The 23501-nt window shown below is 41.7% G+C and overlaps 1 protein-coding gene across 1 annotated transcript in view; it reads left to right on the top strand.

The window, feature by feature from the left end:
* Nucleotides 1-23501, top strand: part of LOC102475023 (thyroid adenoma-associated protein) — a 231804-nt gene that overhangs the window by 18518 nt on the left and 189785 nt on the right. The window contains exon 3 of the mRNA XM_027776319.1: nt 19210-19378. Within this exon, the coding sequence (XP_027632120.1) occupies nt 19210-19378 (169 nt within the window). The remainder of the gene's footprint in view (nt 1-19209; nt 19379-23501) is intronic.

Raw genomic sequence — 23501 nt, forward strand, 5'->3', positions numbered from 1 at the left:
ACCATCCCACCTGGGGGGTGATTTCTCGCTTTCTGTCTCTATGTCTCTCTCTGCCTGTCTGGCGAGCGCACGTGTCCTATAGCAAAAACCTCTCAAAAAAAAAAACAGTTTTTTGAAATATTTATGTGTGTGTGTATGAGAAGTGTGTATAATCACCATGAAATTAATATATTAAGCCTTGGTTACAGCCCACAGAAGGACTTGAAAGAAATGTTATTCTCTTTGTAATTAGTAGCTTCATTAGATGCTAAAGGACTTTGGCTGTATAGTAATATATCATACTTCTGAACAAAGATAATACCAGCACTGAAATCGTGTACTTGTAACACTAGTGTATTTTAATTAGTGGCAGGATATATGTATATAATCAGTTTTGTTTCATCTTCGAAGTTTGCACAGCAGTCTCCATTGTGTATTCATTTGGACTTGATTTAAATCTACTCAAGATGGGGTGGAATCTGTCTTACCTTAATAACCACATGGGAAACTATTGTTAAATACTGATGAGTTTATTAAAGCTGGCCGGATAAATTTGGCATCACTTGATTGAATACTTTGAGTTGTCAAGGGTACTTAAAAGTAGTAACATTGCATTTATAAAAATATACACTGTAGTTGTTCAATCCCATGGTGGTAAAAATATCTTAGAGTCGGGACACACTTGGTTTTATGGTTAGCAAGCACAGGCTGGGGAGTTAGACAGACCTGACTTTGACTCCCAGCATGTCATTCTTTTTCTTTGTGAGTCTAGGCAGTCGCTTAATCTTTCTTAGCCTGCCTACAAAAACAAAACATGTGGAAGACTCAGAACATTTTTCTAAAAAACATTTTGGGAGGGCCAGCCACTGGTGTGGTGGTTTAGGTGGCTGGATCTCCCATGGCTAAATTCACAGTTTGAGTCCTGGCCTCAGCAGCTTAAAAATCACACTGGGTACATGTGCGTGTATACCCAAAATCCTGAGAGGAGGTTGGAGGAGAAGGGATTGAGGCATGGCCATCCCCATGGATCTGATTACTCTCTCTCTCTCTCTCTCTCTCTCTCTCTCCAGCAAGTGCGTGCACTTTTAGCAAAAACAACAAAAATTTTTTTCTTGTGTTTTAATTCTGATATCAGTTATTAGGACTTAAGTATTGATTTGATTTTTAAAATATTTTTAATGTTTATTATACAAACAGCACTGTGATTTTTTTAAAACATTTAATTCCATGTGTTATTTATTTGTTTGTTTGTTTGTTTATTTATGTTTGATTTGACATGAGAGAGAGCAAGAAAGCAAGCCACTGGGTCCAGGATTTGAACTGTGGATGGCCATGTGGGTGGGAATCCAGTGCCTTTACCACTATGCCACCTGCCGGCCCCTTAATTTGATTTTTTTAAAAGAACACAAGGAAAATTAATTCTGGTCATAAAGTTTAAAGGAAATAGCTGGACTTGTTTAATGTGAGGAAGAGAAGATTTGGGGTGTTTTGGAGGTGACGAGACTGAGAAGAGAAAATAAGACAGGATATATAAGCTTAACCTTTCTAATGTATGTGAGAGGTTATTCTTCAGAAGCAACATTATTGTATAATTGATATAAAATAAACTGCCTATGTTTAAAGTGTACTATTTGATAAGTTTATATAACCATAAAGCTATCACTACTGGCGAGATAGTGAGTGTATCTGTCACTCTTTGTAACCCTTACCCACCCTCTTCTTTCCCCCACAATTACCTCAGTGGCTGTTCTGTTGCTGAATATTAATCTGTATTTCCCAAGATTTTATATAATGAAATCATATGGTATACATTCTACATTGTCTAGCTTTTTTTACTCAACCTAACTATTTTGAGAGTCAGCCATGTTGTTATGGTATTGGTAGTTTGTTCCTTCTTACTGCCATATGGTATTTCATTGTGTGGATGTACCACAATGGATTTATATACTCACCTGTTGAAGGACATTTGTATTGTATCAGTTTTGGCTATTTCAGATAAATGAGTTCATGTACTGCTCTTTATTATTTATTTATTTGTTTATTTATTTTTTATTTGCCATGTGGCACATGCCCTTGCTGGAGAGAGATAGTGAGTAGGAAAATGAGAAATCATTTCCCCAAAAGGCTGACCACATCACAGTCCCTTCTGTGCCATTCTCATCTTGGGATTTTGGGCATGCACACACATACACCCAGTGTGATTGTCAAGCTGCCAGCCATGATTGGCCCTGCGGGAGTACAACACCTTAACCAATATGCTTCCTGCCGGCCATATACAATTCTCAATAGAAATGTGTCTTTCAGTTCTCTAGGTTAAGCGTGTAAGAATGAAATGGGTGGGTTATATGGTAGGATGCTTGTTTAACTTTTTAAAAAGTGATTAAATTATTTTCCAAATTGATAATACCATGTTACATTTTCATCAGCAGAGTATGAAAGTTTAGTTGTTCCGTATCCGAACCAGCACTTGATATTCTCAGTCTTTATTCTTTTAGCCTCTCTAGTGAGTGTGTAGTGACATCTCATTGGGGTTTTAACTTGAACTTCCTTAATAACTAAAGAGATTGAGCATCTTTACATGTGTATATTTGTCCAGATATCTTCTTTCAAGTGTTTGTGTAAAGCTTTGACCCAGTTTTTTTTTTATTGGATTGTTTGTTGTTTCAGTGTATTCTGGACCCTAGTCTTTTAAACATAGATTCATTTATTTGCCTGGCATGTTGAACCAAAAAACAAAATTGAATTGCAGCAAGAAAGAGTATAATTATACTTAAGAGGTACTTTTTGACTGTGGCAGTCTAAACACAGGCATTGGAGCAACCAAAGGAATATGTGAAACTTTTCCTGGAGGCATTTAAAAATTGGGTGGCAGTAGTCTGTTTGGGATGCTGTAGACCTCTGAAGTATAACTCAATATACCTAATTGTAGTCTTCATTTGAAAAAAGACATCTTCCCCGGGGCAGGTCTGTTGCTAATATCTTAATATCCCTTGCTTTTTGTACAGTTTTTCTAAGCCAAAAAAGTATAATTTCTTGGTATTTTATAAAACTTTCCATGCACTTTATGGTTTTAAAAAATTTATTCTTTCTTATTTTAGCTTAAAATGTTGCTATAGAACAGGAGGAGGATCACTCGGGTATTAATTAGCTTTAGCAAAAACAAATTGCAGTCTCTGAAGAGCAATCAAAGTGAAAGAAATGCTCAAATTCCTCTTATCCACAGCAGTAGCATCAGTGATTGTTTTAGCTGATGGTATTGGGAAGATTCATTTAACTCTCTGTAGAGGCAAAATAATTAACTGGATTCTAGAGAAGAGGTTCTACATGATTAAAGGAGTTGAGGTTGTAGCCTGCGGAAGGGAAGAGTAAGAGGTGCTTTAATGACAGGATTCTAATATAGCTAATGAAGGGTTTTCCTGTGTGTAGAAAACACTAGTCATTTGTTCCCCAACTCCACAGAGGCTTAAACGAGAGAACATTGGCTCTGACTTTAGAAAGACCAAGTGTGGTTAATATTACATGTAAAACTTTTATTATCAGCATTAATATTATGAGATTAAGCAATGGAACAAGTTGAGAGAGGTCATAAAGATATTTTAAAATAAAAAAGATAGCTATCTGCCTGAAATGTTTAAATGCTCATTGAATTATAGGACTTTTGTTATTGAAGGGGATTTTAAAGATCACTTATTTAACTAATATCTTTTTATAGATTAGAATGCGAAAGGACATTATGTAACTTGCCTGTGACCACATTGTTAGATACTGATATTTTAATTTGAGGATGTTTTAAAAGTAGCCTAGCTTAAGAGACACAGAGGAAATCATGTAGGTGTTTCTGTTTCACAGTAGGTTTCATTTCACCAAAATAGTCACTTAAGGGGCCAGCAGGTAGCATGGTGGTTAAGGCACTGGACTTCCACATGGCCAACCCTGGGTTCAAGTCCTGGACCTAGAGGCTTGCTTTCTCATTTTCCCTCTCTCTCTCTGATCAAATTTTTAAATAATAATAAATAAAATTAAATAAATTTTAAAAGTTTAAGAGAGATTTTTGCTCTAGGGCATATGCACTCGCTGAAAGACAGAGACAGACAGATAGAAAGTAAGAAATCACCTCCTAGGGGGATGGCCAGGCTGCATCCCTTCTCCTCCGTGCTCCTCTCAGGATTTTGGGCACACACACATGCACACATGCCCAGCATGAGTTTTAAGTCCATGAAGATTCTGCTAATGTGCTGGCCTGTATGTAGCTCTTGTCATTAAAAACATTACAGGTTCTTGGACATTTCAGTTGTCTCTAAATAAGTACTGTACTTTGATTGGCTGTAGAAGATTTTATCTGGGTTGATAGAGGACAGTTGGGGTACTGCCATGGTCATTGTGGAGTCTGTCCCAATCTGCTGTAGGGTTCTTCAGAAATGAATGGTTGATAGTTGTGCTACAAAGACTTCGGTTTTCTAGATGACTTTCGGTCAAAGTCCTGGTGACTATTTTGTATTCGTTAAAGACAGTATATCATAAGACCTTAGGGTTTGTTTTGTTAAACACTAATTGGAGCAGTAGGAAACATATTTACATTATAAATTCATTGTGTGTGAGATCTGCAAATATGAGTCTTAACCTTTGAAACTAGTGGGATAAACAGCTTATAAAGGATTCCATATCCATGATCACAATAAAAAGAAGTAGGCACAAGGTACTTTATCTAGTTGCGGTTATATTTTATTTGCTAACTCATTGTTCTGTGTATGTTCCCACTAGACCATCTAGAGTCCAAACCTCTACATATTTATGTAATATTATGTATTTATTTCAAAGGACTATTAAGTACTAAAAAGGAGATGAAATTTGTGGAATTACCTTATCATATTGCCTGACATCTGTTACAGCAGATAGTAAGTATTCCTGCCAGGCCAGCAGGTGGCACGGGGGTTAAGGTGGCCGGATCCCATATGCCTTCCAGTCCTGGACTCTTGAGGGCTTGGAAAATATTCCGGGCGCATATATATGTCTGTCCAAAATCTCAAAAGGAAAATGGAGGAGAAAGGACTGCCACATGGCCATCTGGACTGGAGAGTGATTTCTCACTTTCCTTCTCTGTCTCTTTCCAGTGAGCGCATACAATCTATAGCAAAACTAGAAAAAAAATCCTATCATTCCCTCCTTTTTTGGATTTTAGCATGGGTGTTGCAATCTTTCACATATGTAAGAACTTCTTGACAAAAGGGAAGTTAATAAAATTGTTCACATTTTTAAATGTCTATTTTTAGATTATCAGTGTTTGTTGAGCATTCACTTGACTTGCAAGATGCATAACACCTAAAAGGATAAATTAAATTGGCCAAAGAAAAGTTTACTCAGAACCTCTGATTTATCCACCTAGCCTTTGGCTAACTTTGGGGTACTTTCAATGCCAGAGAAGAAATGAAAAAAAATAGTAATAGTTTTTACTTCTCACATTTTTGCCATAGGGCGTGTATGTTTGCTGGAGACTGAGAGGAAAAGTGAACAATCACTTGCCAGGGGACGTGGTCTTGTCATAGTCCTTTCTCCTGTTCTCCTGTTGGGATTTTGGGCATGCACGCACACACACCCAGTGTGTTTTTCAAGCCACCAGTTCTGATACTCGAACTGATAGCCATGTGAGATCCAGTGCCTTAACAGCCACACCAAAAATAGTAATAATTTTTCAAATGGAAATATAAAAACATTCCTTTCTAAACCTTTCTCTCAATGTAGTAAAGTAAAAAGCAGTTGGCAATTTTCTCACTGTAAATATGGAACCACTCACTCTCAAGAGTAATGGAGTGAATTTCAAGAGTATTAAATCACTTAGGGAACTTGGCCTTTGAACAGTAACCAATGCTAGAAGGAATAGGACTAATTTCTCAGACCTTAGTACCTGCACTCCCTACAAGGCAAAGAGAATACGTTTGGAGCCCACTGCTGTGTTAAGCCCCTTTAAAGAACTAGAGGTTGCCTGAATGTGATCATTTGTGGAGCCAGAGCAGAAATCTCGAGGGATCCTACAACCAAGAGGGATATGCAGGTCTTTCACTGGGTCTCTGTGTATTTAGGCTGGGGTCCTCAGCTCCTGCCTTGCACGCAGCTCATCCCAGCCCGAGCCCTGAGGTAGATTTGAATGCTTTCTAGCTGTTGCATGAGGAGACCAGGGTGCCACTCATAGATACAGGGCCAGCGAGAACACCCACAGATGGCCTGGGAGGGAAGATTGTACTGAAATTTCAAACTAAATCTAGTTATTTTTTGTCTGTTTAGGAAAATTTTATACTGTGTTTGTGCTAGGTCTTTGTATATATTTTTTACTTTATAACACTCCCTTTTATTTTGGATAAAGACTAAAATTAATGATTTCCTTTTCATCTCTAGGGCTTCCAATGTCTATGTTCATATGTTGTTTTCTGTGTTTTTCTCAGGGTCAGGAAAGAATTTTTGTGAAGGTATACCACATTTCATTGCTCTACAGAAAACTCTCCAGCTATCTAAAACTTTTATTAGAATCTGGCAAATTTAGTTTAAAATTGTAGTTATTGTTATCAAGACAAAAAGGAAAATTATGAAAAATGTAAATGTAAGCTGAAGTATTACTTTTTCATACTTTATCTCAGTATTTTGATATCAAGTAACTAAGGATTCACATTCAGAAATCATGTATCCTTTCATTTAACTAGGAAACATAATTCTGAATAATTAAAGTATATCATTTAAAGACCTTTTCTTTTTTTTAAGAGAGAAATGTTTGCCTTACGGCACATGTATTCGCTGTAGAGACCAAAAGCGAGAAATCACCCCCCAAGGGAGATGGCTATGCTGCAGTCACCCTTCTCCTCTATTGTCTTGTCAGGATTTAGGGCACGCATGCACATGTGGCCTGGCATGAGTTTTAAGCCACTGGATCCAGGACTCGATCTGCAGTCAACTACGTGGGAGTCCAGCAACATAACCATTACACCGTGGTTCCTAAGGCCCCTAAGGAGCTTTTTAAAGTAACTACCACAGGGGCTAGCAGATGGTGTAGCAGTTGCATCACTGGACTCTCACATGGCTTGAAAATCATGCTGGGCTCGTGTGTGAGTTTCCAAGATCCCAGAAGGAAAATGGAGGAGAAGGGACTGTGGTGTGGACATCCCCACTGGGGAATTAATTTCTCTCTTTCTCTCTCACTGTGTCTGTCTCTCTCTCTGACAAGGGCACACCCCTTAAGGCAAAAACCTCTCAAAAAAAAAAAAGTAACTAGCACACTGTGTGTGTAAACCTTCCCCCCTTCCTGTACAAAAATTCCCTTGCAAATTAATTTTTTAAAATTCCCTTGCATTATTTCCTAGCACTGAAAGGAATGGTAAGAATGCAAGTAGCCACTGCTATTACATCTGTGACCCTGTGTCCTTGCCATTTTACAAGACTAAGCACTGTGCCCAGTTCTTGCAGAGGCAACTGGAGTGACGTCAGGGGGATGGAGGCTGATTCTTAGCTCCCAGCAGCTGCACTTTCACATCCTGAAATTAAGAGCCTATGGCTATTCAGCCTGGGTAAAACACTGGTTACTGGAGGAAGTGGAGGTGACCTTGAGGATTCACCTAAGACACTGGTCAGGCTTGGTTCAAGTGGTCACACATTACAGTTTTCAGATGTTCTAATTTGGCTTATTATTTTTAACATGTCTTCATAAAAATATTTTTTAAAGAATTATTTAATTATTTGGGTTTTAGAGGTTTTTGCCTTAGGGTACATGTGTTCACTGGAGAGAGAGGGAAAGTGAGAAATCACCCCACCACCACCACCACAGTGAGGATGCCACACCGCAGTCCCTTCTCCTCCACTTTCCTCCTGGGATCTTGGGTACTCATGCACACACGCCCAGCGTGAGTTTCAAGCCACCAGGTCTGAGACTTGAACCACGGTTGGCCATGTGGGAGTTCAGTGACGTAACTGCTATGCCATCTTCTGGCCCCATTATATAATTTTTAAAATGTGCTGTAAGACACACACACTTACCAGAGAGAAATTGAGAAAGCAAGCCACCACGTCTAGGGACTCAAACTCGGCTGACCATATGGAAATCAGGCACCTTAACCACCATGCCACCTGCTGGCCCCTGTAAAAAAAATATTTTTTAATAGTTTTAGTGTGTTACTAGAGTTAGCTTGCAAAAATAATTACCACTTGGAACTATGTAATAGATACAGATATTTTAACTAAACATTCTACATGCAGATATGCATGTCATTTTTTGTTTGGTTGGTTTTCATCCATCGGATATGGAGTTGTGCAAATTGTAGTTTCACTAATGTCTACTGCTCGTATTTCCCACTCACTACCCAAACCAAGGATTATAAAAAATTAAACTTTAAAAGTCCTTGAACTCATGACTCTTCCAAGAAATATATTTGAATAAAGAAACCCATGGGCTCTGTGCAGAGGGCAGGATTACAGAAAATGCAACTGCTGAGTTCTAGTGGTTTGAGTTGCAGGAGAAGAGGCAAGTAGTTCAGATGGGGTTAGATCCTTTTAAGAACTGAACATGAGTCTGTGAAGGAGAAGTAGAGCATCTGCCACCCATGACCATTGCCGAACTCACCTGCGAATATGGAAGGGCTTCAATAACACCCGTTTATAGCAGAGGCATTATTTAATACTCACAGGACACAAAGAAATGTCTGCCTTTTCAAATTCATGGTACAGGCTTTGTTTCGTGTGTGTGTGTGTGTGTGTGTGTGTGCGTGTGTGTGCGTGCGCGCACATACCCACACATGTAGCATTTTCCCAAAGTCATTGTTTGAAGCTATGTACCAAGTGCAACAAAAAGAGAAAAGAAGTCTTTGGCTTAATAGCCCTGGAGTGGACAATAGCTTGGGCCCTGATGTGGAGAATAAGGCAGTGGGCTTCACATGAACACGTCAGTAGGCCCTAAAGAAACTCAAGCCTTCTTCTGTCCTTTCCAGCTCATTTAGCAGGAGGGAGAAGGGAAGGCACTGAAGGCATGTGGAGCCTGTTGGCTCAGGCAAGGCTCTGTCCTCAGCCAGCTGTTGAGACAGAAGCTAGAGGAAAAACAGTTTGTACTTGTACACAAAGGTGTTAAGTTTTTAAATGATTGCACCTACTAGACTCAGTGCCTACTAGATTCAATAACGGGGACCACTTATTGATCACCCTGTCTGATGGGCACTGTGTTTTACATGCATTATCTCATTTCAGTTTCTCAACAGCCCTATGAAGTAATTACTTATCCAAGGTCACATACCAGTAAGTGTCAGGACTTGAATTTACGCTTACGTCTGCTGGATTCCAGAACACATTCTTAACTCCCGTCCTGTGTGTTCTGTGATAGAGAACTGTCGAGACCCTGTTTCTGCTCACAAGGCCATTTCAGTCTCGCAGACAAGATGATGCCCCACTGGCTACTGTGGGAAGGTAACGGAGATGCACTGCCTGCCCCTGCCTGCCCCGACAGAGTTAAATATGCAGCTGCAGTAGGCGGGTAGGGAAATGACTTATTCTAACCAGAGGCCATGCAATAACATCTTACAGAAAACACTTCACCTTAGTAGAGTTCAGAGGATGAAGAAGAGTTCCCCAGGGGGACAAGAGTAAAGGGACATTCATTCCAGTGAGAATGAACTGTAGTATGTGAAAGCACTAAGGATGAAATAATAGTTGGCTTAACTAAACATATATAGAAAGGAGATTTTTTTGAAAATGTGTAACCTGGAGCCTTAATCTGCTGTATTTCACCTAGCCTTCAGAGATGACCGTGTAAGATAGGGTTGTCTCAACTTTGGGTTGTCAAGTTGACTATTTTCCACTAACAGACGGCTGTGCTACATGAGAAACAGACCATAGTACCATGGCATTCTTTTTTTTTTTTTTTTAAGAATTATTTTTATTTAATTTTATTCAGTGCCTGCCTGCCTGTCTGTCTGTCTGTCTGTCTATCTATCTATCTATCTATCTATCTATTTGAAGTTGACCATAGAGAGACAGCAAGAGAGAAGGAAAGTGAGAAAGCAAGCTGCCAGGTCTGGGATTTGAACTGCACGCAGCTGTGTGGGAGTCCAGCTGCCTTAACTACCACGCCACCTGCCAGCCCCCAGTAAACGGATACCTTGATGAGCAGGGAGAAGAGATAGATCTCCTCCAGGGATTTGATCTTCATGTCTTTGACCAGGGGGCCCAACTTGGTGACCGGAATCCACTCCTTGTCCTCAGCTTTGCCCCTGCGAGCTCCAGGGCCACGCCCCCGGCCCCAATCACGGCCTGGGCCCAACCACCGGGGGTACTGCCAAACCCTCCATGGAAGCCACCTCAGCCTCCTATCCCAGGGCCCCAGGGCCTCCAGGCCCTGCTACTGCATCGGCGTCATCTGCCATTTGGTGTTTTCTTGAAGAAGAAGCATGACAGGGCATTCATGAGTGAGTTTAGTTAGGGCCTTGGGGGCGGCTCAGACAGAGCTTGTGGACTCAGTTTAGTTCCCAGTACGCTAACCCTGTGGTCAAGTAGGGACACCTAGAGCAAGCAGCTAGTCCTTTTTGTTGTCAGCAAAGTTTGGGAGTCTCTGTTTTGTCCATGGTACAGCATGACCTGAGAAGCGAGGATGAGGACTGGAGGTGGGCCTGGAAATGGAGAAACTGGCAAACATGGATTATGTAAGTGAGGAACAGTGGAGTGGGGTATTGGCTGGGTCTTGAGGCTATTCTGAGACTTGTGAAAATTCCGGTTGCCATGAAATAGACTCATTCAAGGCTGCAGGGCCTTCAAGTCCTTTCAGCTCAAAAATACCGCCCCTGTGTCTCCTAACAGTTTTCTCTCAGACCTTGAGCTTATGAGATTTAAATGATGTGCTACATGGAATACTTTTGACATTGAGTCTGGTCTTTAATGAACGCTCAGTAAATGTTATCTGTTATCAGCATCATCTTTATTGTCTTGCTTCACAGTCCACTGATTTAGAGGCTGGTTGGTTCCATAAGTCTTTCATACCTTCATGTTTCTAAGTTGAACAGGTGCTTTGGAAACATTTGGCTTTTCCAAGGCTCTTGAGATTTTGAGCACATGCATTGTAAAGTCTTAGAAAAACTGAAGTTTGCAGCTGGACAGACCCTAATTAGAATGCAGAATTTGCCACTCATTAGTTTTATAACCCGAGGTACATTGGGAGCCCTCACTTTTCTTTAGCTTAAAGTGGAAATGATAACTCCAACCTTGTAATGAAGATTAGTGAAGCAAATGGAATAGTGTGTCTGAAGCATGAAGTCAGTCCTGGCATGAAAAAGAGGCATGTAACCAACCTCAGTGCCCTTCATTTTGTCTGGGTGAACTGAGGAGAAATTGGGGTTCATACAGGAAAAGGAAGTACCTCCTTGGCAAACCCAGGTGTTCTCCCCTGGCCCTACTTAAGCACAGCTGGGCATGATCTCCCAGACCACCCACCCTCCACTCTGGGTGTCCCATCTACGGTGTTTACTTCTCATGGTCCTGAGAATCCTTGGCAATTTTCCCATCATCCCCACTGAACCGTAGGTTCCTTATGGCCTAGGGCTATGGTTTGAATGTGTCGAACCTCCTTTCCCCCAATTCATGTATTAAAATTTGGTGAACCATTATATCAGTATCAACAGGTAGAGACTTAATCCATTTATAGTGTTGAAAGATGGGACCTTGGGGATGTGGTTAGGCATCAGGGAGGGTCCCCATGTCTGAGTCCTGCTGGGTTTATATGGAGAGAGAACAAGACAGACACAGCCATGCTCTGCCCTGCCCCGGCTCCTGAACTTTGTTGTGTTATTCACCAGCAGGAAGACCCTCACCAGATGCAGCCCCTGAACCTTGGACCTCCAAACCATAAGGTGAATAAACCTCTGTTAGCAATGGAGTGGACTAGAACACCTAGGCAGTGATTTTTCTCTCTGGTTCCCTGATACCTGCCCCAGTATATACTTGGGCTAAATATTCAGTAGCTGTCCTGACAGGTATGGGTGGGTGGAAACAGCTTTGGTGATGTTGAGGCACTTACCTTTGAAATCTTTCAGGAAAATGAACAGATTCCGAGGGTAAATATTGGGTCATCGGAAAAGTCATGATGTATTTTTCTATGCACAAATGTGTCATGACTTTTCCGATGACCCAAAGTAAGGGAGAGGCTGGAAGTGGCTCAGCGACCACTCTAAGAAAAGAGAGTGAATGAAGTAAAGGGATGATTTCAGAGAATGAGAATATTTCCTTGTAGAGAATATTACATTTAACTTCTCCAGGTTTCTGGACTGGAAAGTCCAAAGATGTGTATCACTGTCGTTTGAAAGTCCTTTATCTCCTCTGGAAAGCCATTCCATCTCTCCCTTCCACACCTTGTTCTGTGCCCCTCTGCACCTGTGTATGTCTCAACAGCTACCACAGGTTTGAGACAAGCCCCTGAACCTTGGACCTCCAAACCATAAGGTGAATAAACCTCTGTTAGCAATGGAGTGGACTAGAACACCTAGGCAGTGATTTTTCTCTCTGGTTCCCTGATACCTGCCCCAGTATATACTTGGGCTAAATATTCAGTAGCTGTCCTGACAGGTATGGGTGGGTGGAAACAGCTTTGGTGATGTTGAGGCACTTACCTTTGAAATCTTTCAGGAAAATGAACAGATTCCGAGGGTAAATATTGGGTCATCGGAAAAGTCATGATGTATTTTTCTATGCACAAATGTGTCATGACTTTTCCGATGACCCAAAGTAAGGGAGAGGCTGGAAGTGGCTCAGCGACCACTCTAAGAAAAGAGAGTGAATGAAGTAAAGGGATGATTTCAGAGAATGAGAATATTTCCTTGTAGAGAATATTACATTTAACTTCTCCAGGTTTCTGGACTGGAAAGTCCAAAGATGTGTATCACTGTCGTTTGAAAGTCCTTTATCTCCTCTGGAAAGCCATTCCATCTCTCCCTTCCACACCTTGTTCTGTGCCCCTCTGCACCTGTGTATGTCTCAACAGCTACCACAGGTTTGAGACAAGCAGGCAGTATGTGCCCGCTAAGCCAGACATTCCCTGTGAGCAGAGCTCTAGTTCCCCGTACCTACCACTGTCGAACAAAGCAGAGCAAATGCAGCCTGCCACATGTGTAGTCATCAGGTGTGCCGAGGAACAACTGGAGAGTCTTGCCTGCATCTCGGAAGTGCTGCCCCAAATGCTTGGGGTGTGCATCAGAAACCTGAAATTCATGGGGAATTGTCTGTTATGTTCATAAGTTTTTTTTTTCTTAAGAGAAAGCTCATCATCCACGTTAGATTTTGGAATGTTTACATGATCCTACAAGTGTTAAAAAAAAAATAACAACAAAACCCCTCAGTTAGAGATTTTCCACATACTTGTAAATTAAAGTTTGTGTTTTTATTAGCTGGGAAATATTTAATACTCCCTCGGTTTCCGGGTATGATCTATAGCTTGGGGTAGCCAAAGAGGTCCACCTCGGCCTGAGGATCTCAGTTCTAGTCTGAGTGTTGCTGCTCACACATCCTGGAAGGTCCACTGAGCCTCTCTGAGCTTCATTTTCTTTTTCATCTGTTAATTTAGGCTTATAATGCCCTCTTGTTCTGCAGGAATGTTGCACAGTAAAGATATCACAGGTGTGTGGGCATTTTATAACTGCCAAGGGCTGTGCAGTTGCAGGCTGCAAGCATTGCTGTCACAAATGCGTCATTTCTCAAGTCACACAGTGCCGAGAACACAGTAGGCAGTCAGTAAGTATATGACTGGAATGAATGTGGAAAGGGTTTATTGGAATGGGAGAGCTAGAGGGGTTTTTGTGGTGGTGGTTTTATAAGAGAGGGTCTTGCTGCATTACCTGGGCCAGCCTCAAGCTCGTGATCCTCCTGTCTTAGCCTCCTGAGTCATTGGGATTAGGGGTGTACACTGCCACAGCCATCCTGTTAGGTTAGACCAAGACTGGTCTTCCATATGGTCCCAGTCGGTGGAGCACAGCATCTTAGCAGCACATGCCACTGTAGTTGAGCCAAGGCTGGAGGTTTCAAGATAAAAGTGTCTGCCTGACTCCCAGATTCTGTGGAGAATTTCTTTCTAAAGCCTAGAACCTAGCCAGGACTATTGAGAAAGTGATTTTCAGACTGTTAAAAGTATTGGGTCATCGGGAATCGTGACGTATTTTTGCATAGAAATGCATAGAAAAACACATTGTGACTAATAGAAATGAACTTTGAGATTCCAGATTTGCAGAAGAAATGAGACTTAGAGGTATAGAAGTTATCTCACTCTTGTCAGAAGGATTTGGCTCTTCCTCATCACTTTTAATGGAAGCCAAAAGAGAGAGCCTCTTTGCCTTCTACCATGAGTTTGTTGTCTTACCCTTTAACAGTACAGAGTTCACCTCGGGCCCTTAATTGTCTCCTTGAGGCCACAGAGAGGCCCATCGCTCTGAGAGTATACTGGTGCTGTTCATATTAGGTACAGCCGCAGTACGTGATGAAGACTTTGTATTTCCCAAGTGTCTTTCTCCTTAGAATATTCTCTTAGACATCACGTCAGAGCACTGGGTTTAAATGATTGCCACCACTTCCAGCTGGACTAAAACTCAGAGGTACTGTATGTAACTTGTCCAAGTCACAAAACTGTCCAAAGTAGAACGAAAACCTGGGTCTTTCATGTTTACCCTTTAGCCATTCCTGAATGTTCTCATGCCCATGACTCTATGCCCCCAATAGCTAATAAAACAGTGTCCTGGAAAATTATTTTTGCTGTCCATCAGTCAGATTTGACTACGGTCTGTCCTTTCCTTTAAACCAAGAGTCCCCAACCTCCAGGCCACAGACCAGTATTGGCCCCGGGCCTGGGACCAGTACTTGTCCATGACCTGATGGGACCGGGCTGCACAGCAGGAGTGAGCAACAGGCTAGCGAACAGGCCTTCATCTGTATTTACAGCTGCTCCCTGTCTGCCTCCTGTCAGATCAGCGGGAGCATTAGATTCTCCTAGGAGCGTGAACCCTACTGTGAACCGTGCATGTAAAGGTGGTGTACTCCTTAGGAGAAAATAGCACCTGAAGATTTAAAGTGGAGCTGAGGCGGTAATGTTAGTGCTAGGGAGCGTCTGCAAATGCTGCCTTACGGTGAGTTGTATAATTATTTCATTATATAGTACGATGTAATAATAATAGAACTAAAGTGCACAATAAATGTAATGCACTTGAATCATCCCCACCCCCAGCCCCAGCCTAAGGAAAGATTGTCTTCCACAAAACTGGTCTCTAGTGCTAAAAGGCTGGGGACCACTGTTTTAAACAATTTGCAATAGAAAGGAGTTTGAAATTCTGTTTAATTATTGTTTTATAATGATTGTTACTCAAATATTACTTTAGAAATTGGGTTCTCTTTTTTTAAGAGAAGGGTTTATTTGAAGAGGGGGGTTTTGTTTGCCTTTAGACCTGGTTATGTGCAGTTGAAAAGTACCCTAACACAAGGTATCTGAAAGCAGAAACTTCTGGCACTTTCCCCACTTTCCATTCTTTCTCCTGAATGAATGCCAGATTCCTTTGGGAAATCATCATTTGCAAAAGGTCAGGAGCAAAAGGAGGGGCATTCTTTAGTGTACAGTTACTGCTAATTGGAAACTAAACATCTGTAACCATGTCAGAGTTATTTGTATTTGAAAAGAAACATTTATATACAAGAGTCCTTTCGGTAACATAAAACATACTATAACACAAAGTGTGTGTGCTGGAGGGATGGGGGACAGACAGACCAACTGGGAAGCTTCTGAGGACAAATGACTGTGCTGTGCTGAGTGAGGTCATTTGCTAATTAAATCTCAAAGCATTTTCAGAGTATTTTCTTTGTCCAAGTTTTCTCCCCCCTTCAAACCTCCCATGGCCAAAGCAAACATTTTACTACTTTGCCAATTGCAGACGAAACTTTAAATTGCTTTGAAAGAAAAATAAGAAAATGGATGAATTCTCAGAACCTAGTTGAAGACCATTGAGAACTCTTTAGCCACTATTAGTGACCTCAGCCCTCCGCGTCTTCCCGTAGTGAGATGTGAGGTGCATCACATCGCCATCCCTTTATCTATGTGCCAGAGGACCTACCTGATGGGCCCGCCGCCTGGGGAAAATGGCAGCGTCTTCCCATACCTCAGACCTCTTTCTCCTTTTCTCCTCTACCTCCTCCAGCCAACCCATGACGAGATTCAAGTCATTCTATTTGTAAAGAAATTGTATCTGTACTTGGTCAAGTTAAGGTAAATGTGTACATCTGGGGAGTTAGAAACGTCTCAGTTACAGGGCTTTGTCCCTCTGTGTGCTAAGCCCATGTGTCCATGTGGCCCAGCTCCTACCAGGAATTCCTTCTTAGATCACTAACTAATTTCAAAAAAAAAAAAGAGGCCGTTTCTTTCTCCTGTAGACTCTCCTGTACTCTGATCTCCCCTACCCTTCCTTGGAGACTAAGGCATTTTTGTAAGTTTTCTTTTTAATTTGATGAAAGATCATGAATTCTTGAGAATTCTAGTCCAGAACTTATTTAGGCCAGGACTCTCCATATTGAACTTTCCTCTCAATCAGTCCTATGTCTGTGAAGGCTCTCAAGTGCACCGTTTCAACCAAGTGGTTGTGGCCTCTCAGATTCTGAGTGTTGACAAAGTCTAGAGGCCCTTAGATCAGCTTGCCTTCCAGAGCCTTTTTAGAATCTCAGAATACCACTTGCCTGTGACTTGCACTTATTTAAGAACTGGCTTTGATTCTAGCTCTTTGGATGTGAGTCAGCACAGAGGCAAGGATTTGGTACTTGAACGTTCATCTCTTGTTTTCTTAACAGTAGTTGAGACCCCGGAGTCTGCCACTGTGGTACTCCCTGCCCCCAGGGCCTGGCTTCTTCTCAGCTGCAATGTTCACTGTTACTTACTAGCCTTCATATCAGCAAGACAGGTACCTATACCTGGAACATTTCTGCCTTTTCTATTTGTGTTTTATATCTTGAGCATTTCTTACTCACTCTCTCACTCTCTCTCTCTCTCTCTCTCTCTCTCTCTATTTCAACTGCTGTCCCTGGTTGAAACAACTTCTTGGTTTCTCTTGACCTCCTTCAGTCATGTTTGCTTCCTTTCCTACTCTGACTTCCTGTAGCCTTAATGTTAAGATTCTTTGCTTATAATCTTCTCCATATTGTACTTCTTCTGATCCTCTTTTTTATATGAATTTTCTCTTTTTTTTCCTCCAAATTCCTGGTTTAATAAGGACTTCTTTATTTTGAGGGAGAAAGGTCCCAAACATCAGGCTGTTCACAAAAATAACCCATAGTATCAACTTTAGAAAACAAATCTTAAGGCTATTACACTATTTTCTAGAGGATGCATTTGACATGCCAACTCCCATTCACAAACATACACTGTTACATTTGTGTTGAACAGCCCACAGGCACCCTAATGTGGGGCATAAAACTTACTTCTAACTCAAAGCTGCTCTCAGTTGCTACTCGACTAAATGATACTGCCTTTGCAGCTAGGGAAGCAACTACTGAACTCATCAATAAATGAAAAGAACTGTACTCCCTGCATAACAAGAGATTATTTTGGAGACAGTTGATAAAATCATACATCCTTTTTATTGTTAAGTCATAACGAGGTATCAAAATTAAAAGCGAAATTACAGGGTAAGACTTAACAAAAACTACTAGGAGCATCAAAAGAAGTGAAATGGGGGACCAGCAGTTAGCGTAATGGCTATGTCGCTGGACTCCCACGTAGTCGACCGTGGTTTGTGTCTGGACCTGGTGGCTTAAAACTCATGCCAGGGGCATGTGCATGCGTGCCCAAGATCCCGAGAGGAGAATGGAGAGAAGGGATTGCAGCGTGGCCATCCCCCCAGGGGGTGATTTCTCGCTTTCTATCTCTCTGTATCTCTCTGTCTGTCTGGCGAGCGCACGCGCCTTATAGCAAAAACCTATTAAAAAAAAAAAAAGAAGTGAAAAGGGACCAGACGCAGGGCACTATGAATTAATGAACATGGGAAGGACAAAGATGGGGGAGAACAGTGAGCATATGCTGAGGATACTAGGGGAGAGGATCTGGGGAAAGTTTTGATCTTAGATAAGCACCTAGGTAAAGAAATAATGGGTATGATTTCTAAATCCCACTATGTGCTTAAGAGTCATCCTCGCCGTTGGCGCTGTCTCAGTCATCCTCTCCTTCCTCAGTCTCTTTTTCATCATCCTTGATCAACTACAGCTGGCCAACCCCCCCCATCTTCATTATCATCATCATCCAGTAGGTCCCCCTCCTCAGCAGAGTTATGCGCACCCCCCTCAGACTCCATCTTCACATTAGTCTCATCTTCCTTCTGGGAGCTGCTGCTCTGCTCCTGTCGAACTTTCGTACTTTAGCCTAGCCAGTCATAGTATGGGCTCCTCAAAGACAGTGGTGACTATCATTTTACATGGCGCTGATCACAGTGCTTTTGTTCCTTGTAACTGCCCAGTCCAGCAATTCCCCCCCTCATCTGCAGGGGGAACCCCTGCAGACCCCCAGAGGATGTCTGAAGCCACAGATAGTACTAAACCCTGCCTATGCTGTTTCTATATATGCTTGTACATATCTGTAATAAAGCTTAATTTATAAATTAGGCATAGTAGGAGGTGAACAACAATAGCTAATATATTAGAATAGCTATAACAATATACTGTAAATAAAAATTATGTGAATTTGATCTCTCACTCTTAGAGTATCTTATTGTATTATCTTTACCTTTTTTTAATCCCACAACTGACCACAAGTGACTACTGTAAATAGTTATTTGATCGTTGAGTTATCCAATTTTTGCTACTTCCTGTTTATTGTCTTATTCCCAAGACTATCTATATTTGATCCCTGTGATTGAAAATATAGATAATGATGTTTTTAACAAACTCAAAGTCACATGTAGAAGTAATGCAAATATTTTTTTAAAAAGTCACTTGGAATGAGAGAAATATTAAAAGCATAATTTGAAATGAGGGAGGTACTAAAAACATCATTTGAAACAAGCATCCTACTTCCCCTGTTTCCTGCCCCCATTTAGGTATTCAAGCCCAAGCTATTAGGTTGTTGGGAAAGTCATGATATATTTTTCTGTGCAAAAATCTGTCGTGACTGTTCCGACAACCTGATAGACAGAGCACCAGTATGTCTTGGTAGAAAGGCACAGATGGGAAGAGAAGTGCTGAATAGTCTCGTGTTTTACTTCCTCCCAGGTGCGGTCACTCACCTGTCTACCGCTCCCGTGAAATGGCAGCTCGTGCCTTGGTCCCGTTTGTTATGGCAGACCACGTTCCTAGGACCATCCGAACCCTGCTGGCCACACTTCCCAACCACACTGACCAGTGTTTCCGGCAAAACCATATTCACGGGACACTTCTTCAGGTAAGTAAGATTACTTAGTGTGACTTCTGTTGAACACTGTGAGGCTACTTGGTTTCTCATATACTGTTAGGTAAAGATTTAATACACAGGCTTTTAACTTTGTAGAATTTTTTTCTGCAGCTGAAAGGTCAGCTCTTTCCTGGGTGTGCTTTTTTTATACTGTTTTGTATTGTGCTTCTTTCAGACTCTCTTTAGCATTAAATTTTTATGTTTTCTTCAGCATACTTTCTCATTTGGACTTACCTCTTTGAACCGGATAGTTTCAAGTGTGCCTGCGGGACATTCTGGGCCACTCCCTATTCAGGGTGAAGCTGTGAGCATTCCTTGAGAGAGAGGTTAGTCCCAGAGTCACAGGGAGAGCCATGCACATCAGAGCGTGTGCCCTGTAGCACAGCAGCCTACCACAGGGAATATCAAGCCTTCCTTTCCTGTTTCCTCTGTGTTGTTGTAGTTTTAGTTTCAATACATATACAAGTATTATTTATTGTTTTTAATTAGCATTTTTCTAGCAAAGACTAAAGTACAACAAATAAATGAAAAATAGTCTTATTGAAACAACTGTGTTTAAAAGCAGGCATGAGGACAGGTAAGACGCTGAGAATTGTTCACGTGGCTGATGTGGTCACCCATGCAGGGACAGAGCGAAAGGTGGGATCCGAAGTCAGGTCGTGTTCCTGGTTTGTGAATAGAACTGAGAGATGGCCTTGAGTCTCCAATACACTGCTGACATGGGAGGCAGTGTGTAGAGTAGTTAACCGGATGGGACTCTTGGGCCAAACTGCCTATGAGCGGATCTCAGATCTAGCCCTCTGCGTCTTCATTTTTGAAATGAGGGTGACAGCAGCATGTACCTCCTAGGGGCTTTGTGAAGACTAGATTAGTCAATGCATACGAAGTATTTAGAACAGTGCCAGGTACATAATGAGACACATGGGTAGTTGTTATTGTTGTTACTCTCATCATTTTTATGAGCCTGTGCAATAATGAAAACCAATATGTTTAGTAACTAATTTTCCCTATATGAGAAGGCAAAATAGAGCCATCTTCAACCTGCCTTCCTTGGTTGTCTTAGGTATTCAACAAATATGTACTGACTGCCTGCTACATAGTATATGTCAGCCAGTCCTTCCTTGAAGGAGCCGAGAACAACAACGAGAATAGAAAATAGGTGTTCTCAGTGTGGTATGTTACGTTCTGAGAGAGCACGTAGCAGGGCTGCCTGGCTTGTCTGGAGAAGTCAGGGAGAGCATCCTGGAGAAAGTGATATCTAAGCAGAGACCGAGAGCAATTAGCCAAGTGAAGGAGGGGAAAGAGACTCCCATGTGGGGCGAGAGAGCAGAAGAAAAAAAAAGGAAAGAGTCTCCCATGTGGGGAGAGAGAGCAGCAGAGAGACAGGCTCCGGGGGGGCAAGAAGGCAGCCCACCTGGGAACGCGGTTTAGGCAGGACTGAGTTCTTTTTTTTTTTTTTTTAAGAGGTTTCTGCTATAGGGTGCGTGCACTCGCCAGACAGACAAAGAGAGACAGAGAGACAGAAAGCGAGAAATCACCCCCCAGGGGGGATGGCCACACCGCAATTCCTTCTCCTCTCAGGATCTTGGGCACGCACACACACACGTGCCCGGCGTGAGTTTAAACCACCGGGTCCAGGACTCGAACCACGGTCGACTACATGGGAGTCCAGCGACATAGCCATGATGCTAACTGCTGGTCCCTGGGCAGGACTGAGTTCTATTCAATTCTCAAATTATTCTCAGGACCTTTTTACACTCTGAAAAGTTATAGAGGATTCTCAAAGACCTTTTACAAACCCTTAATATTCAATTAGAAAGTAAAACTGAGAAAATATTAACATACAAGCCTCCAAAGGGCATATTCTATTAGTTGTGAGGAGGGATTATGTCATCTCACACCTTGTACCCTCTGGGCAGACTCCACTGTGCACCTCTGAGAGAATGGAAGTGAAAGGGTAAACCCACATCATAGCATCATTTTGAACTTGGAGACTACCTGAAAAGATTGTGCAGAGCCCAAAGAGTCTCTGACTGTACCTTGTGGTCATCTGGTCTATATTGTATACATTGTGGGTCTTCGGTGCTTTCTTGAGTGTAAATTTTTCAGCACTCATCTCCCTTGGGTCTTCACTGCACCCCTGTGCTGCAGAAAAGATGGGCCTCTGAGGCCCAGTGCTCATCATCAACTCAGTCAGACAAGTTGGGTCTCTCGCATGTCACCACTGTCTTGGAAGGAGAGGGACTGGCCTAAGTGGTGATGGTGAACCGGGTCTTCCAAGTGTGGACCCCAGCTGAGTCAGAAGGAAGGCCAGATTGTCCAGAGGCTCAGCATCAGCTTTTCTTTACTGAAGATCCACTCTGACTGAGCTTCGTCAGAACCAGTGAGGTAGGAATAGCTTCTTGGGCTCTTCCACTGGTTATACAAATCTCCCAGCCTGGTTCCCACACATACTACAGGCGAGTCTGTTTCTCAGTCGGCCCAGCAACAAAATATGGTCTTTGTTTTTCTGTATCTGGGCTGCTTTTAGCATTCAGATTTTTTTTTCCCTGCTAGATAAAATGAGAAACCCTATGAAAGGTAAAAACCCATTATGCCCTGAGGTTGTCGTGAGCCTTACTCTTGTTCTCTAGTGTTGGTGAGTTGAAGGACTTGTTGAAAAAAAAAGCCAGTAGTGTGGGTGTTAGGTGTTGTGTTTGTGTTTGTCAGACAGATTTCTGTCTTTATCAATGTTGGTTTACGCTGGTTGAAAAAAAGGAAGTCAAAGGCATGAGAAAAGTCTTTCTGTCACATTCCCTCAAGTGTCGATTTGTGTGGCAGTCGTTCTGTTTCACCCTGTTGGTCTTTACGGGGAAAGCACAAGGGGTTAAGTTGGAAAGGGCTCTTTTTCTCTTTTCTTTCTACAGCTTTTAGATTCTTTCGCCACATAATGCTACCTTTGAAATCGGTAAAAGGCCTGCACCTGGAAAAGAGATGTTAGGGATTGAAAGGAATGATAATCTCCATGGGACCTCCAGAGCCAGCTAAGTCAATATGAAATTGTTATTTTTTTCAAAAGCAGGAAATCATTTTGTAATCAGAAAACAGATTCTTTCACAGAACATTTTCTTGAATTATACATTTTGACTTCTCTGAAAATGTTTACATAAATATATGAAAACCTCAGAGTATGTCTATAGTATACCTTGAAAACAAGAAATATGCTGATTTCAGAATTTTCTGGGACCATGGAAGAAAGACTCAAATTATAGGACATGCACGAGAAAAAAAAAAAAAAACATCTAGGATTTGCTTCTTAATTTAAAAAAAAAAAAAAGAAAAACACACCCACACACAAAAACACAGAGATTTATAATTGCAGTGTTGAAATGAATAGAGGGCCAGCCAGGTGGCATGAAGGTTGGGGTGACTACATCTCACATGGCTGACTGTGCGATTTGAGTCCCAGACCTGGTGACTTAGAAACACACCAGGCATGTGTGTGTGCATTCCCAGAGTCCTAAGAGGCGAATGGAGGAAAAGGGAGGAGAATGGAGTAAGGAGCACCCTGTGGGGGTCCTTTCTTACTTTCTCTTTGTCTGCAATGAACACATGCACCCTACAGCAAATTTTTACAAAGGAAAAAGAAATGGATGGAAGCAGTGCACATTAGAAAAGGTAAGAATATGCTGTAGGTTCATGAGGGCCAGGGGTAAATAACATTAAATCTCAATAAAAGTCAGATAAGAGCCACGGACATTACCTCATTTGGGAACAACACTGGCAGAGCTGCTCAGCCTTTTAAGTAGAATTAACTGGCTGTTTTAGCTGCCAAAATTCTTCATATTGGGGACCTAGTATTATTACTAGGTTACTTATCACTGCTGAGAAATCATATTGGAGTTCAGAAAGTTCTCTCACAGTGAGGAAGAATTTGGCCAGCAATTATGGGGAAAGATGTATTCTTATTCTTGGGTACTTAACTCATATTTGGTGTTTCATAAGGCAGTTTATACTATTTGAAGTAAGGGTTTGAATTTTGAGGGTTTTTTTATTTCTTGTCTATTTGATTATTTTTCTGATGGTATAAACATAAAACGTAGCCCCTGCTTTTTCGTGAATTCTTTTTCTTTAT

The sequence above is a fragment of the Tupaia chinensis genome, unplaced genomic scaffold (assembly GCF_000334495.1).
Source record: "Tupaia chinensis unplaced genomic scaffold, TupChi_1.0 Scaffold000661_1, whole genome shotgun sequence".
NCBI classification, from domain to species: Eukaryota; Metazoa; Chordata; class Mammalia; order Scandentia; family Tupaiidae; genus Tupaia; species Tupaia belangeri.